This window comes from Pygocentrus nattereri, chromosome 1, assembly GCF_015220715.1.
Source record: "Pygocentrus nattereri isolate fPygNat1 chromosome 1, fPygNat1.pri, whole genome shotgun sequence".
Lineage (NCBI taxonomy): Eukaryota > Metazoa > Chordata > Actinopteri > Characiformes > Serrasalmidae > Pygocentrus > Pygocentrus nattereri.
In genome coordinates, this window is record NC_051211.1 from 20,834,420 (window position 1) to 20,851,589 (window position 17,170).

The 17,170-nt window shown below is 44.0% G+C and overlaps 1 protein-coding gene across 4 annotated transcripts; it reads left to right on the plus strand.

Annotated features, from left to right (window-relative positions):
• Positions 1–6,447: 6,447 nt before the first annotated feature.
• znf865 (zinc finger protein 865) lies at positions 6,448–14,973 on the plus strand. Of its 4 annotated transcripts, none has more exons than XM_017718547.2 (3): positions 6,448–6,662; positions 8,315–8,549; positions 8,968–14,973. In XM_017718547.2, exon 3 carries the CDS (start codon positions 9,021–9,023, stop codon positions 13,638–13,640), a length of 4,620 nt encoding a protein of 1,539 aa, XP_017574036.1. In that variant the 5' UTR covers positions 6,448–6,662; positions 8,315–8,549; positions 8,968–9,020; the 3' UTR covers positions 13,641–14,973. The 4 variants fall into 4 exon arrangements, with proteins under 4 accessions (XP_017574036.1, XP_017574037.1, XP_017574039.1 ...); XM_017718548.2 differs by having other exon boundaries at positions 8,971–14,973; XM_017718550.2 differs by having other exon boundaries at positions 8,315–8,527.
• The last annotated feature ends 2,197 nt before the right edge of the window (positions 14,974–17,170 follow it).

Below are 17,170 nucleotides of genomic sequence, written 5' to 3' on the forward strand. Positions count from 1 at the left end.
TCTTCAGTCTGCGTTTGAAGACAGCAAGAGATAGCTGTTCGTACAGCCAGTGGGAGTTTGTTCCCCCACCTGGGTGCCAGTACAGAGAACATTCTCGATGCTTATCTTCCACGTGCCTTGAAGGATGGCGGGTCAAGCTGAGCTGTACTCAAAGCTTGAAGGGCTCATGGTACAGTTTGAGATTTCACGGTTGCCATCAAGTAGGTAGGGGCTGGTGCATTTTCGGCTTTGTAGGCAAGCATTAGGGTTTTAAATTTGATATGTGCAGCTACAGGAAGCCAGTGAAGGGAGCGCAGCAGTGGGGTGATGTGGCTGAACTTGGGCAGATTGAAGACGAGGCGTGCTGCCGCATTCTGGATGAGCTGCAGAGGCTTGATGGTCTGCATGGGAAGACCAGCCAAGAGCGAGTTGCAGTAGTCAAGCTTCAAGATGACAAGAGACTGCACTAGCACCTGAGCAGCCTCTCGAGTGAGGAAAGGTCGGGTCCTCCGGATGTTGTACAGGAGAAATCTGCATGACCGAGTCTGGTTTGCGATGAGTCGAGAACAATAACTGGCCATCCAGAATCACACCAACATCTCTTGCTTCTGCAGATGGAACAATCAGAGAGTTCTTTAATGACATGGCAAGATCATGATGAGGACCTGTAGTTGCAGGGATGAGTAGCAGCTCAGTCTTGCTAGGATTGACCTTCAGGTGGTGAGCTGCCATCCAAGAAGAGATGTCAGACAGACATGCAGAGATGCGACTGGAAACCTGTGTGTCGGAGAGTGAGAAAGAAAACATTAGTTGAGTGTCATCAGCATAACAGTGATAAGAGAAGCCACGAGAGGATATTGCATCAGCAAGAGAGCTAGTGTAAAGAGAAAAGAGAAGAGGACCCAGCACCAAGCCTTGTGGGACTCCAGTGGAGAGCCTGCATGGAAAGAGAGGACGGGGACCCTCTCCATGGTACCTGATAAGAGCGATCCTCCAGATAGTATTTGAACCACTTCCACGCATAGCCAGTGATCCTGTACTCAGAAATGTCTTGACATTTTCACCATTAATTAGTCCTTACTTCATGTTACTTAACCAATAATTACTTTTTTTCTGCCTCTCCAAGTAAAGTGACAATCTTCACTACTAATATACTCATTATACTAATCATATAATCATACTAATTATACTCATGATTGAGGGAAGCCTAAATACACTTAAGTATGAACCAAAGAGGAAACTTAAGTAGACATACTGGTCAGGCTTAAAACACAGGCTGCCTTTAAAAGCATAGAAATTAAATATGTTGCTATTGTCGGAAGAGAACCTTGTATCTCATTTTAAAATGCCTGTTTCTCTTTATATTGTGTGTAAATTTCATGATGAATGGACCAAAAGAAACGGCCCATATGACTGAAAAATATCTGGTTCCATTGACTTACATTAAAAGTAAAGTAGGTTTTTTCCTTTTCCTGTAAAGTTTCCATTTTGGAGATTTTCTTCCGACAACAGTGTATGTATGAAATGCACACATGGACAATATCTGTCACACTATTATCTTTTTACTTTACATTTTAAGGTGCCAAAAAGGATTTGTATTACTAAATACTTAAGTATTTAGTTAATATACTTAAAATACTTAAAATACTTAAGTATTTAGTTAATGAATATATAAATAATGAGTATTTCATTGCTTATTAGCATATGGTTATCAATTAATTTGCAACCCTTAATGTAGTGTTACTATGTTATGTAGTGATAATGTTCATGTATATTTTAATACATACTGCTGAATTAACTGATGCAGTCCTGCTTGTCAACCCACACCTCAATTTTCTTGTCTTGTTCCAGCTACCAGAATGCTTGAGGTACATAACATCAAACATCATGCAAAGGTCTACTGGAAGCTGAAACAACAAAATCACTGGGGCTCTGATGGTCCTCTGGTGTACATTGGGAAAGTCAGAGGTAAAGCATCCTTGCTATATTACCCATCTAAACTGCAAGTGCCTCCCAAATCTAGCACTTTTAAATGCTTCGTGTAACCACAGACCTGTTCTGGAGCTGTATCCGTTCTTAACAGCTCAATGTAAGTTCAGCTGTAGCCTAGTTTGCATACTGCCCCTATTATTGGAGTTGACGAACTACCAAAATGCTTAAACTGTTTCACCAAGTTATAACAAAGTTTACGCCCACCCATTAGTAGGTGCAAAGTCCACTGTAAAAAAAAAACCTTTATTGTGAAGCGCATTTGGATTTGGTCATTCCTCTACTCTTGGAGAAAGCATTGGCATTTATATTTGATTAATGCATGGAATCTAGTTTGTGTGGTCCAGCGGTACGCCATATATGGGCCATAAGGGATTCAAGAAGGGCCTTAGTTAGACGGATTCCGGCTTGGGGAAAGTTGCGCAGGTGGAAATGATTCCAAATCAGTAGTTTGCTACCTGGTGCCTCCAGTGCAAACTAACATAGTTTAGATTAATTTAAAATGGCACTTATTTTCGGATCAGGTTACATGACTTTGTAGCATGTCACACTTTCTTTCTGATTATTCAGCATTCAGCAGGACTTCAAATGGGACAGAAACTCCACTCCACAAATTCAGGCTCCTTTAAGCACTGCTTGTTCAGTTCTGCACTCACATAATAGAATTGATCATCGCATCCTCCATCTCCCTCAGCTTCAGCTCCAACATTTTACACACAGTGTAAACAGTGCGTAGTATAATGTTCAGAGAAAGTCATTGGCTGCTGACCTTCCACCCTCGGAAGACCTGTGTTGTATTTTCTTTGCCAGTGGAGACCAACAGTGAGAGCTGTAAGGACCAACCTCCACAAAGCACAGCTTCCCCCCAAGGCCATTCTTGCATCCTTTATATCCCCCCATGTGAACATCCATGCACACATTACACTATAATTAAATTACAGATATACCACTTGTTATCCCAAGCCATAAATGAAGACCTCTTTGCTGTTTATGTTATGTGTTGCACATATGCACTTGTCAAGGAATAGGTTTATTTGTACATTTGTATATTCATAAACGTCAGCATACATTTTGAAATACCACCGTCTGCCACGCGGTCACGATTAAGTTGTTCATTAAGGAGAGTAATGGAGGCTGTTTACTAGACTGACATGTTGCAAAATTACTGTGCATACAAGGATCTGTTTTGTTCAAACACCTTACATGACAGTTTACCCTTAGGTTGACTGAGGTATATGACTCCAGAGCTAGATCATGAAGGCAACTAGCACAGTTAATGCCACTGAAGTTTTACGTCTGACAATCTGAAGCTTATGAAGGAAGCTGTGCACTCAAGAGAGCTTTCATTTAGACTTAATAAGGCACGATCTCATTCCTTACTATGGAGCCCTGCTGGTGACATCCTGTGTAAAGAAAAATAACACATGACCACAGGGTTTTAAGGCATGAGAACAAGATCCTAATGCAAGGCCATGACTTAGTGAAGCGCAGGAACAAGATAATTAAATACAGCACACGACTTAGTAAGTCATGCCTTATTAAGCTGTGGTCAAGGCTTAATTATCTCATTCCCTGGCCCTACAAAGTTGTGGTCTCGCATTAGGATCTCGTTCCCACACGTTAATATGATGTGGCCAGGTATTTTACCAGGAGGGCTCCATAAACTAGAGATGGTATGATACCAGATTTTCTTTTCTGATACCGATAACGAAATTGAAACCTTGAGTATCCGTTATTTGTGCTTTGACAACTTCCATGCTTTAAAATTAGCTATTCTAAATGACAGAGTATCTAAAAGTATCTATCATGCTCAAACTACTAAAACACTACAACCCCACTGGAAGAAATACAGAGCTAATAACATCACATTACACTCTGTGTGCTATTTCAGTCTAGATTTGTTACAGGATTGGATCAATCAGCTTTTCACTCCAATATAATTTTCCCCTTATATAAGCCCAATTCTGATACCTGGTATCAGATCAATAGCACCTCCAGGTCTACTAATATTTTTACCATCATGGAAACAACAGTAAAAGCAAACTGAATTGTACTTTAACCTTAGATGATTCCTAGAAAGATGAATATGTGTATGGTTTAACTATGAAGGTGGTTGGATAGTGTAGTAGGTAAACCCTCTGCCTTCTACGCTGTAGACTGGGGTTCAATCCCCACCTGGGCAAACACCCTACACTATACCAATAAGGGTCCTTGGGCAAGACTCCTAACACCGCCTTTGCCTACCTGTGTAATAATAATCAAAATTGTAAGTTGCTCTGGATAAGAGCGTCTGCAAAATACCATGAATAATTAAAAATGAAGTGAATGATGCTGTCCTCAACTTATTTGCAGTCATTTTTGAATATTTAGTCGTTAAAAAAAAAAAACTAGTCTTCTGTGAACCCATGATTTACGCTGCTTAGGCTCCCTGTTTGCATTCATATATCATCAGTTTTGTTGCAGGTACATGTATAAAATGATTCTATGCCAGTACTCCAATGTGAGAATTTTCGGGTCGTAGTAGGAAGCTGTAAAACATTGATAACCAAGCTAGGATGAAATGAATATCCATAAACCTTTGGATTTCAAAAGTATTCATCAAATAAAGACATTACTATTAATAAATGCAGTATATTATGTATCATTTAATAATCTGGCATTCCCAGAAAAACGTGAAATATTCAATAAAATACTGCAACAAAAGAAATAATAATGCTATACACCGAACCGTGTGGAACACATTCTCCATCAACCTGAAGATGAAATGGTTCTATACAGAACTCTCGGCTCTGAACAGAACATGCCCTCTGATGAAGAAGCCCTTCGCTGTATTTCAGTCTACGGGGATTATCAGTAAAACGCGAGGGCTTCTGAGCGACAGTGGGGTTAACGGTGCAGTTATTCTAATAATGTGGGGCAACATTTTCCCGCTGCGTCGACCGAAATTAGGGAATCTGGTATCGCGCGTGTTCGTCGGCGACTTCCACTGGGAAGCGAACGAGGCATCACCGGCATTCGCCATTTTGAGGGGCAGGGTCGACGGAGACCTCCGAGGGGGGGACAGCGGCGGCGCGCTGGTAAAATGGCTTCATAGCGGTGGCACTGGGCTTTCCCCTCACATCCTCAGACACTCGTCTGAGGCCGTGTTCCCCTCACAGCCCCAGACCCTCGTCTGAGGCCATGTTCCCCTCACAGCCGCTCGAGCTGGTCTCTCGGTTTGAAACACTAGACTGCATATGCGACAAACAGCCGAACCGGGGGTCTGTATATGCGGACCACTCGACACACAGAGGGAAACCTGTGCCTGGTCCATGTCCACCTCACACTGCCCGTCTTCCTGAGCGACGCCGAACGCGGGTTTAAGCGCTTAGCGGCTCGTCGGTTGTTTCTGGGCCGTTTATCGACTGGGCCGGTCTGCACTGACAACAGACAGGGTCCGCGAGACGGAGGCCAGCTTCTTACTCGCAGCCTTCTTGTTCCCGTTCCACCTTAAAACAGCACGGCAGTTAACAAGCACCAGAATGTAAACGCTGCGCCATTTAAGGTGGAACGGGAAAACTCGAACAACAGGCTGGCGAGCGAGGAGCCGCCGCCAGGCTACCGCGGCTTCCGCGCACGTCTGAGCCTGTTTATTTCACACAGTCTGCCTCATGTGGTCCTGCTTGTCTGATATAACGTCTGTTTGTGTGTGTTCTGTCAGGGAATTCAGATGAAAACGTCCCCAGCCGCGCTTTTAATCCGACTCGGCGAGTTACTGCTACGTCTGCGTTAGCTTCTGCGAGCTAAACGCGTCGGACACTTTACGTTGCGACACTGGCCGGAACTGTGTCACTGGCCGGAAACGACCACTGTGAAAGCGAACCTGAGCACCCACAGGAAGACGGGGACACTAGAAAATGACACGGGGCGGAAAACAGTTCGGCCAATAATACCGATTAAAACCGCAGAGAGCTGGAGCGGAGGACGGGTTGGGCGAAGTTAGGGCGCTGAGCGGCGAGGAGCTGGACTCTGGGTGACCGTTAGGCAGCGAACCGAGCGGAAACTGGGTTTGGTTAACGGGGCGACAACAGAGCCGCCGTCGGGCCGATGGAGAGGCCTTCGACGCTGCTTTCGACGGGATGAGGAGCAAAATGACCCGCTAACCTGAAATCGGAAGCCGCCTTTGTGTACGCGCGCACCTCGGCGCCCTTTTGTCTTTGCACAAGTTCTTTGGTGTCGGGCTTTGAGCGCGGACTCGTGTGCCCGTAAAAGTTGAGCGTTTGGTCTGAGCGGCGATGAAAGCGGAGCGCCGTCTTTATTCGGCTCGCTAGGGTAGAGAGGGAGCCTGCAGGCCAGCGAGCGAACCAGGCGGGCGCCCGAGTTCACTCGACGGACTGTCCGCCCGGAAAAAATCACTTTTTTCTTATCGCCTAAGTACGATTTTCAAAAATCATCTCTTTGGACGACACCTCCCCTCTACCCCCCACCACCACCACCGCCCCCACCCCCCCCCCGCACACACGATACTTTAACGTTTTTTTAAATGCGATGCGAGTGCAATTTTAACTTTTTAAAAGCTCGCTTCAGTCATTGACGCTGCTTTTAGACGCATTTGTGCGCTTTCGAGGGATGCGAGCGGCTCTTCCTTCCCTCGTTAACCACCCTCCGCGCTGAGGAGCCCCGCTGGAGTCAGAGACTCGACGCTGCAGCCCTCGGTGAGTTCGGTGGTGTGTGTGTGTGTGTGTGTGTAAACGCCAAACACGATCAAAACAAACGCAGGGCTCAGTAAACACGGCTCAGGACAGAAACCCCGCTTCTCTCGACCGTCTGGCTCGAGGCTTGTGTTGGTTGGTGTGAACGGCTTCTCGCCAGCGTGCCGTGTCCTCAGTCCTCTAAGTTTGGGCATGGCATGCAGCTTCGGTAGACTCGTGAACGGCGCGCTTGTCTGGGATATATTTCACATTTAATTTGTATTTTGTAGATCAGAAGGTACTTAACGTGGTGGTGCGGTGTGGCAGCGTCTAATGAGGGCTAGTGAAAAATATCTAGGCTGTTGTCTGAAGAAAACCTCGTTTCTCCGAAACGGTAGGTTCACTTCACAGGAGAAGGAAAAAACAAACTTTACTTTTAGTGCTAGTAAATGGAACCAGACGTTTTTCCAAGTCGTTTTGGCCCCTTTCTTTAACTCCATTCATCACTAAATTTACATGCGAAGGGTCACAGGTATTTTCAGATTATGTCAAAAAGTGGAAAACGTCAAAAATGGAGATGCAAGCTTTTCTTCCGCCAGCTGCCATATGCTGGTCGTTTGTATTGATACAGTTCATTATGTTTATCAGTAAATTACCATTGCATGGCGCATAATTACAACAGTAACACATGCAAGGCGGATGCTCCACTTTATTTAATATGTTCTCTACCGTGTTACTGTAGTACCATTGATCTTTTAGCAATCTGCTTATTTATTTTTGTTTTTGTTTATTATCAGTCTGTCTTTAGTGGGAGGGCACTAGTAACCCAGTTCTCATGACATGCTGAAGTTCAAGTTGTAGTGCCATGTGCAGACCAGGGGCTGGACGATATATAAGCTGTATTGGAACACCATGATAACGACTCGCCGTGAAACTGCCTTTCAGCTGTAGCTGTTTTAGTGATGTACTTGATGGATAAGGAGAATTAATACTATAGTGCCCAAAAATAGCGCCTTCCCTCTTTTCCCTCTTTAAACAATAGTTTTTATTATATTTTAATTCTGTTTTGTGCCCACTTGGTCGAGATATCCATCCATGATATTCATATTTACGGTGGGCATATTCTGGACCAGCAAATTAACTGTAAGAACAGTTCAGAATAATAAAAATAGAAATAAAAAGGAAGTTTCCTCTCTGGAAATTCGCTTTACTTCTCAGTATCATTTACAGTACTGTGTAATGTTGCTTTTGTTGGCATTTTAATAGGACGAAAAGGAACAAAACAAGGTCGGTTACTTTTTTTTTTTATTTTTTTTATTTATTTATTTTTAGCATCGAGTTACAGTCAAGACGCAATCAAGAAGAATGCGTTCATGAATCGTCTGATGTTGTGAGATATTCAGTACTTTGATTCTGAATTTTACCAGTTTTGCTCAGCTGTATGTAGGGGCGTTGTTCGTATGTCATACATCAAACATCAGAAAACAGCATTAATTAGCAGAAAAACGGACAAAATCAAAGTGGACTTTTACAACTGCGTCCGATTGCTGATAAGTGTTTGTGTTTCACTCATTTTTTTTTATTCAGTGCTTTTTGTCTTGCCACCTTGTTGTTGTTGTTGTTGTTGTTAACACCTGGCTAAACTGTGTTTCTGTTCATCTCTCTTTAAAATTAAGGTGAGGCTGCAGATGGCAGACAGAAAGAAGAACTTGGTCATATCACTTTTCTGTGCTCGTGGTCTTCCAGCCAGGACTTAAAGAACTTAGATCCATCAAGTGGACAATCTTACCTTTTACCATATCACTTTGAGTTGAACAGAATTGGAAAGACAACATTTTAAGGAACACACAAATGGAGACCATTTCTGTGAATGCCTGTGACATAAATAAGTAAGAGAACATTCCCTCACCGGTAAGATTTGAGATTATTATGAGCAGCAAATAAAAAATGTATTGTTTTTTTATTGTTGTACATGTAGATGTGCTTTTGCATATTGCATGTGCACAACATATGAGATACTTTTGTTATGCTCAGTAAATGTACTTAGATAATAGATCATTATTTAATCTTAGCCTTTATGTATTACTGCAATAAGGGTGGGCTACATTTATGTAAATGTTTATTTAACTGGGACAGAAAGTCAGAGAATCAAACATACTTTTTCTTCTAAAAAAACAAAACAAAACAAACCAAAAAAAAACAAACGTTCGTACACTATAGTTTGTAGCAGAGTTTTGGGTTTTTGTAAGTTTTAGTTGACAGTCAGTGATTAGTTTAAAATAACTGATGCATTTTGGTTAATTAAGTAGTGGTGTCCTTTTTACTGCAGCAGAAAAGGAACGGGAAGGAACCAGAGGAACACCCCTCAACAGTGAGAGGGAAATGTTCCAGTTTGGAAAGTACCCTATGGACATTTTAGAAATGCTTAGTGGACACCAGGCTCACCAGTTCAAAGGCCTGGGGCTGGAAAGGCAGCTGCAGCACCAACAGCAGGTTCAACTTCAACACCAGCAGCAGCTTCAGCAACAACAGCAACAACAGGGTGAGGCCTCTGGCACACTCCTGTCTGGACTTGGCTTAGGTTCTCTTCAAGGATCGAGAAGTAATGCATTTTCAGATTCTTCATCGATCTTTGCCAAAATGAGCGCACCACCCCCACCTATCCCACAGCAAACTCAGTCCTCTTCATCACAAAGCTCGCGCAAGTCTAGCAAGATGAGCAGCAGCAGCAGTGGTAGTGCAAGTGGGACTTCAGCTTCTGGCTATCCACAGTTCTTACGTCCCTTTCATCCTGCAGAGGCTGCTCTAGCGCAGGAGCAACTTCACTCAGGGATGGGACGATTTGATTTTGCCGGAGGAGGTAGTAGTGGTGGTTCTGGAGTACTTGGAGGAGTTGTAACATCTGCTCCTCCACCACCACCCTTGCACCCTGGCCTCTCTGTGCCTCAGCCATCCCCTGGACCATCTTCTTCATCACCTTCTCCCTCTAGTTCAACCACCACATCCAATAACGCCCCTAGCAGTAGCAGTACAGTGGCTGGACTGGTTGGAGCCCAGTCAGATGCTCGAAGTTTACACCAGCAATTCAGTTGCATGCTTGCAGCCAACCAGTACTTCCTCTCTGGAGTACCTGCCAATGCCAGCTTGGAACAGTTTCTAGTTCAGCAGGGCCCCCATAACCATCTTGGTCTTTCAGACTCAAACACAGGTCTTGCCCCTCCCCCAGCCCTTCACCCATCTCACACTCATGGACACCCAGCCCCTCAGCCTCAGCAGCAGCAGCAGCAGCTACCACCTCATGCATTGTCTCACCCTCACAGCCATGCTCACCCACACCACCCTCTTCACCCTGCGCCCCAGCCATCACCTCTTGGTGGGTTTGATTTTCAAGGTATCCCTGTTCTTTCCTCCAATCAGCTAGCTTCTCTAATGCAACAGGAAGCTGGTCTTCCTCTCCCACTCCCACTTCATCTTTCTGTCCCAAAGGATGATGGGAAGGGGGACGGTGGATCTGGGGCTGGAGGAAGCGGAGGTAGCGGCAGCAGGAGAAAGAAAGCAATGGCTGGTTACCTCCCCCAGAGGAAGACCGATGGTAGCAGTAGCAGTAGTGGAAGCACTGCTAACTGTCACAGCAGCTCTGGTGCACATGGTCATGATGGGTCTTCTGGCCTTGTTGGAGGAGGTGGAGGGGTTGGCATGAGGGGTCTTGGTGGTGACCCCTCCTCCATCCTCTCCTCTTCAACACCATCCTCCTCCTCTTCTTCAACTGTCTCTTCCTCCTCTTCCTCTGCCCCCTCCTCAAACTCTGCCTCTGTTTTAGTAACAAATGTTTCACAGATGCCCAAAACTGATAATCAATCCACCATGACTCCTACTGTTACACAGCCTGAGCCAGAGCCTCTTTATCACTGTAGAGAATGTGGCAAAACATTCACACACCTCCCCAGTCTCCGTAGACACATACGCAGCCATGAAGGAGAAGTTAATGATCCCAATAGCAGTGCTAACCCAAACCCTAATACAAGCCACCAGCATCAGTCAGATACAAGTCTCCCTCACTCAACTCAGGATGGCATACCTCACCAAAATGCCCATCATCAACATGAGCAGAATCAGCAACAGTCCAACCCTGACCTTGCTTCTTCCTCATGCCCAAGTCCAGACAAGTCTTACTGTTGTGATGAATGTGGTAAAGGTTTCAAGAAAAGAGGACATCTCCTTCAGCATGGTGTTATCCATTCGGGTGCACGTCCATACGCTTGTTCTACCTGTGAGAGATCTTTTAACCGTCGTGAATCTCTCACTCGACATGAGAAAATTCATGAAGATAAGCCTTACCGCTGTCCAGCTTGTGGCCGCTGCTTTAGAGAGAGCACTTCTTTGCTTAACCATGCTGCCTCCGGCTCATGTGACAAACCAGGAAGGGGATCAAGATCTAGAAGCAGTGATGGCAGCAGCTCAGTGAGTTCAGAAGGCAAGGTGGAAAGTGATTTCCAAGGTCTAGGAGAGGAAAAAGGTTTGGGATATGAGAAAACTGAAGGAAGTGCAGCAGAAATCTCCTGTGATGCCCTGTATCAACAGGACAGAGGAGGAAATCCCAATGCTGGTATCAAAACGGAGGGGAAATATAATTCAGCGTATTCAAGAGATCTCTACCAAACATCCTACAGGGTTGATGACTATCGGCGGCCACAGGGTAACCCGACATCATATTCTGGAGATGGTTCTTGTAGTAACAACATGTCAGGCCCTGCCCTCAGAAAAGCTCCCTTGGCTCCAACACTTCACCCACACCCTGCAAATCAGCAACAACATCACCACCACCAACAGCAGCCTCATCTTCCACTCTCTTCTCTGTTAGATGACTCTGAAGATGAAGTTACTAGTAGTGCCATGTCTGCAATCGCGGCAGCTGCTGCCGCCTCTGTCTTGCCTGCTGAAATGAACACCAGTGGAGGACGAGAGGAACGAAGGGACATAATTGGGGGTTTGTTAGGAGGGCTTGGATTTGGCTCTATGAGTGGCCCATCATCGACTTCTGCAGGAAATGGAGGGAATGAAGAGTGCATAAATGGATCCATGATGCCCTTGTCTCATCCTGCTCAGCAGCAGCAGCAGCAGCAGCAGCCGCCTAATTCACAAAACGCCACATCAGATGCCAAACCGAAGCGGCCACGTAAGCCTAGACAAAAGAGGGAACCAAGACCTGGTGGTATCCCTGGAGAGGGTGTGAAACGTCGTAGAAATAACCAGAATGGGGCTCGTGGGGATGGCTCTGAAAGGCCTTATTTATGCACTGTTTGTGGACGTGGCTTTGGCAGACGTGAGACCCTACGCAGGCATGAACGTGTTCATACAGGGGAGAAACCATTCCATTGTGATGTCTGTGGCAAAGATTTTCGAGAACCTTTCCATCTCACTAAACATCAGACTGTTCATTCAGGGGAGAAAAACTACAAATGTTCTCTTTGTGGAAAAGATTTTGGCTATGCGCAAAGTCTGAAAAGACATGAAAAGCTGCACCTAAGAGGGGATTTTAAGCCAAGGAGGAGTAAAACTAAGTCTTCTGCAAACCGTGGAACAGTCAATCAAGAAAGCAGTCAAACAAACACTGGTTCTTATTACCCTTATCCTCAGGATAAAGCTCAAGAATCTGGTGCTAGCACATCGAACCAGCCTCCTCCTAGGCTGTACACATGTGAAATTTGTTGGAAGTCTTTTCGCCATCACTTCCACTTGACTGCCCATCACCAAGCTATCCATGAGCATGGGGGGGAGAAACTTTTCTCATGCGAGGTTTGCGGGAAAGCCTTTGCTTACTCTAACAGTCTGACGAGACATAGATTATCACAGCATGGGTTGGCACGCGCTGGACCAGCCACCCAAACAACAGGAAGTGGATCTAGTGGAAATACCACATCCCTAACTGAAAGTGAAGCTGCCACCAATGCTCTACTTCATCTGACTCCGGACAGCGGAGGCCATGGAGTACAGCAGACACATTCGACTATCTCCCATACGCAGCATCTTCACTCTCAACCTGCTGGCTATTCTCCTCTCTTCTACACACCTGAATCAGCTCATAATACAAATACCAGTGCCCCTTCACACTCCCAACATCCACACTACTCGCATCCTACTGTAGGGCCCCTCCCCCATCAACACCCAGTAACTGGAAAGGGGCAACAAATTTATTCAGGGGTTACGGGAAACCCCATTCATTCTGCGCCTCCTCATGTCCATATTTCTTCCTCTTCACTGTCTCAACACCAGCAGCAGCAACAGCAGCCGCAACAGCAGTCCTCTTTTCCGATGCTGCCACCGCACCTCCAACATCCAGTCGTTCCAATGCCTGATGTTGTCCAGAAAAAGAAAAAAAAAAAAAAGAAAAAAATTAGATTTGTCAGTGGGGGGCAGCTGGTGAGGGAGTTCACCAATTTTGAAAATGCTCAAAGGAATAGATTTATAAAAAGAAAGAAACGTAGGCTTCAGCATCAGCTTAAAGTGAAAAAGTGGATAGCCCAGCTTAAATGGGCCAAATATACTGGAGGAATTACAATTAATGTAGGGGGCGGTACATGGCGGGTTGGCCGGTTACGGTTCAGAGGTCTTAGATCTTTGGTAATCCCCCTAAGGTCATTTCCGTGTCCTATTTGTCCCTCCACCACTTTCACACGACGGATAACCCTTTCAGTCCACCGTGTGACGAGACACCCCCCAAGGAAACATGGCTGTCGAGCTCGTCTGCGGTGCGTCGTCTGTGGCAAACGCTCTCGAAGGCTTCTGTCAGCTCTCCGCCATCGAGCTCGGCATCTTTCGCAAGGGTCATTCTCTTGCCCCCGTTGCCCCTCACGATTCTGGAATGGCACCCTACTACAGCGGCACATATTTGCTTGCCGACGAATTGGTGTAGGGCGAAAAACATCACCAAAGGGAACTTATTCCCAGAAAGGAGAGGATCATTTTGCAAGAGCAGGAGGCATTGCAGTATATCGGCACTAAATATTTTCATCCTGAAGAAAATAGGACCTTTTCAAACTGATGAATTTTGAGAGCCAGAGCGAAATGTGTGAAAGGCGTAGTGGAAAAATCTGCTTTGAATCCACTACATGTTCACAGACACCTACACCCATTATGCACATGGTCTCTGGCTTCAGCCAAGGGAGTGCCTCTTATAATAAATGACTTGGTTAACTGAACAGTAAGCCTGTACCTAAAAGAAAAAAAGAACCGGAATAGAAAAATAAAGAAAAAAAATCCATTAAAGACATGGATCTCTAACATGGTTTCTCCAAAGGGGAAGAATATTTTAGATTATGAGACTGTTTTGGTAGCACCTTTGTTGTTATGGTAGCATCTCTATCCTTTAAAAATGCATTCATTATGTATTTTCGTAACTTTTTTGTGCTGCGATAATGGATGCGAACCAGTAAGAGTGAACTAATCTGAACAGTAACAATCTTTCTCTGACTTAGTTTCCCCCTTATTACTCAGAGTTCAACAGTATAGTCTTTCATTATTCTCAAATATATGTAGCTTTATGTTCCTTGTGGACGTGTGTTTTTATTGTCACCCACCCCTCTCCCCTCTTTCTTGTTTTTGGTCTTGTTTATACAATTATACAAATACTTGCCCTGGAACTTCATGTTGCTGTTAAAGAACAACTGTATTCTCTAAGGACAACACTTACTAAGACACTTAGGTTTCTAAATCTTGACTATGCGAAATTGATGAGTTTAGTGAACCCTCAAAACCTTTAAATCATGAAATTTGCTGCAGAACTGATGGGGAGGGGAGAGTATAGCGCAATAGATGCCATGTTCCGTGTGTTTAATGTCTTTTTTTTTTTTTTTTTGGTTTAAATATGTAATTTTGTAGGTATTTCTATGACAAGTGTTATATCTTTGGTTGAGATGGATTGGTATAAGAGTGGAGAAACCAGTCCGTACTGTAAAATGCGTATTATATTTTATGTATCAGTCGTTTTTGTTTGGTTTTTTTTTATTCTTCCAGTTTTTTTTAATCATTTGTACTTTGTGGGAGGGTGTGTGTATGTTGTAAGATGAGGGGAATATATGTATCAATGTGATTTTTTTTTTTTTTTTCGTTTCTTTGTTTCTACCCCATTTTGCTCTGTCTAACCTTAACCAGTTTAGCACAGTTCCCCCAACACTATTGTATACATTTCAGTAATTTACTTAGCTCCTCTGTCCCAATGTTTTAATCTCAGTAAACTAAAATATGAAATATAAATACTAAAACTATTCTTTTCTTTTTCCTGCGTCAACAGAAATGGTGAGTCTCGCAGAAAACCAATAAAAAGTTGAAAATGTCATCAAAGTAGTTTGATATTATTTTTAGGATCCAGTCTATGATAAACAGGCCTGGAATCAAAATCGAGGTGGCAAGCTAAGTGCCTCCTTTCAGCATAGAGGTTAAATAATTTATAAATTTCAAATTATGGGGACTGACCAGGTGTTGTGCACCTGGTGCTGTGGAGCTCTGCCTTGCCTGTCTCAGGCTGTTTACCACTCACATGTGCTGGCACATGCCCTCTGCAGTGCCATACTTAGAGGCAGAATGCCTGCAGGGATAGAAGCACAGAGCCGTCTGTTTATTGGGTTTCTCTCTTGGTCCAGCACAATGAAAGAGTAAGGCTTTAAAGTGCCCATATCATGAAAAACGTTTTTCTTGCTTATTTTAAACAGGTTTAAATAGTAGCATATAGATGTTGTGAAACATACCATTTGCTCCCCAGCCCATACAGTCCATATATCAAAACTAAACTGCGAAAACAGCGTTTGGAATTCGTTGTTTTTGTGAAGTCATTTGCATATATCCTATTCAGTGTTCAGCCCTTTAGCCCCTCCCATTCTCACTAAAGTTATAAGGGGTGTTTCAGCTTGGACTGCTTTTTTTTTTAAAGAGCAATGCATGGTAGCCAGTCAGAAGAGGGCTCATTTGCATATATCACTCTATATCCAGCATGTAAAAACAACATGTTTAATATTAAGGTGTAGAAGGTTGCAGAATGGTCATGTAAGTATAAATGATGACTGTTTATACTGCGTAAAACCACATAACCGTAAAGCGGCTCAGTGGTAGGATATGGGCCCTTTACGTGCAGTCTTTCTCGGTCCCAACAAAATAAGATTTGCACTCATCACAAAAATGTTGACAGTGTCTTATTGGTGGTCGTCAAGCTTTTAACCACAAGCAAAACCTCTATTAAAATTCATCAATTATAAGACTGCAAAAAATAAATAAATAATAATAATCCAAAGTGCAAATTGCAACTCCCAAGATGTTCACTAGATGGCGATAAAAGACCCATGTAAAGAGCTGCTCAGGGTGCCCTGTGGAAGTAGACAAGGCTGTGAAATCCCCACACACTACAGTGTAATGTCCTGCTTATTGCTGTGCTTTAAAAACGGTTTGTGGTGTCGAAGCAATTTAATGTACACTTTGTTTGTCTTATAGAATTACGTGTGATGCAGGGCATATCCTACAGGCCTAGTATCTCGCCTGGTTTGATCAAAGAATATAAAATCAGTTGAGTTTTAAATGTGAAATGACAGTATAGCAGCATGATTAGCCAGTAGCTAGGTCCAGGTTTACTAACAAATAGTAAGACTAACACACGTTGCTTCATCAGGTATTGCTGCAGCATTTATTAGAGATTAATGAATGGGGCACAGATGAGTATATACTATATATACATACATACATACATACATATATATATATATATATATATATATATATATATGTGTGTGTGTGTGTGTGTGTGTGTGTGTGTGTGTGTGTGTGCTGAATAAAGCATGAACTACATATTAATGAGTAGGTCTGCAGGTCCTCTCTTTAATTTTGCCATCTTCTCTGATTGTCTTCTTCACCCTCTAAAGCAGAACAGGCTATGACTGTTAGAGCCAGCTGTGATATAGTTATTTTGATTACTATTGGGATGGACTGCACACAGCTCACCTTTTCACGATGCATTTGTCACAAAAATGGGTAATGCTTGACTTGGACGCTGTAGATCCCTTTCACTTGCACTGAACCAAATCTAAGCCTTCCTTTTTCCTAAGCCTAAACCTAGCACTCACTCTCATCTAATCCCAGTCCGTACCCTGTTAAGGAATGACAGAGTTTTACCAGATTCGTTAATGATGCGTGAACATCTAGAAAATATGGATGTTCTTCATATAACGTGGGGCCCAAAGAACGCATCCCAGTGCACACGTGGGCGTTTTTAACGTGCAGTTAAACAGGAGGGAGCCCGCAGATGTTTGTTTTCATTTTTCAGTATGCAAGGGCAGATTCCATTTGATCTCTAGATCTTACAGGAGCTGCCTGCGCTAATCCGCGGGATCTCGCCAGGCCTCCTTCGCGTGTTGTTTTACTCGCGTCTCACGCGGCCCTAGCATGGGGAAAAGTCTGGGAGGAGCGACTGACCTACATTTGTCCAATGGGATGCCGCGAAGGGCAGACACTGACCTACTTTAAGCCAATCGCGCGGAGGCAGGGCTGCC

Bases quoted from the DNA above. Each gene is read 5' to 3' on its own strand.
- znf865 (XM_017718547.2), top strand. From the start codon at position 9,021: ATGTTCCAGTTTGGAAAGTACCCTATGGACATTTTAGAAATGCTTAGT.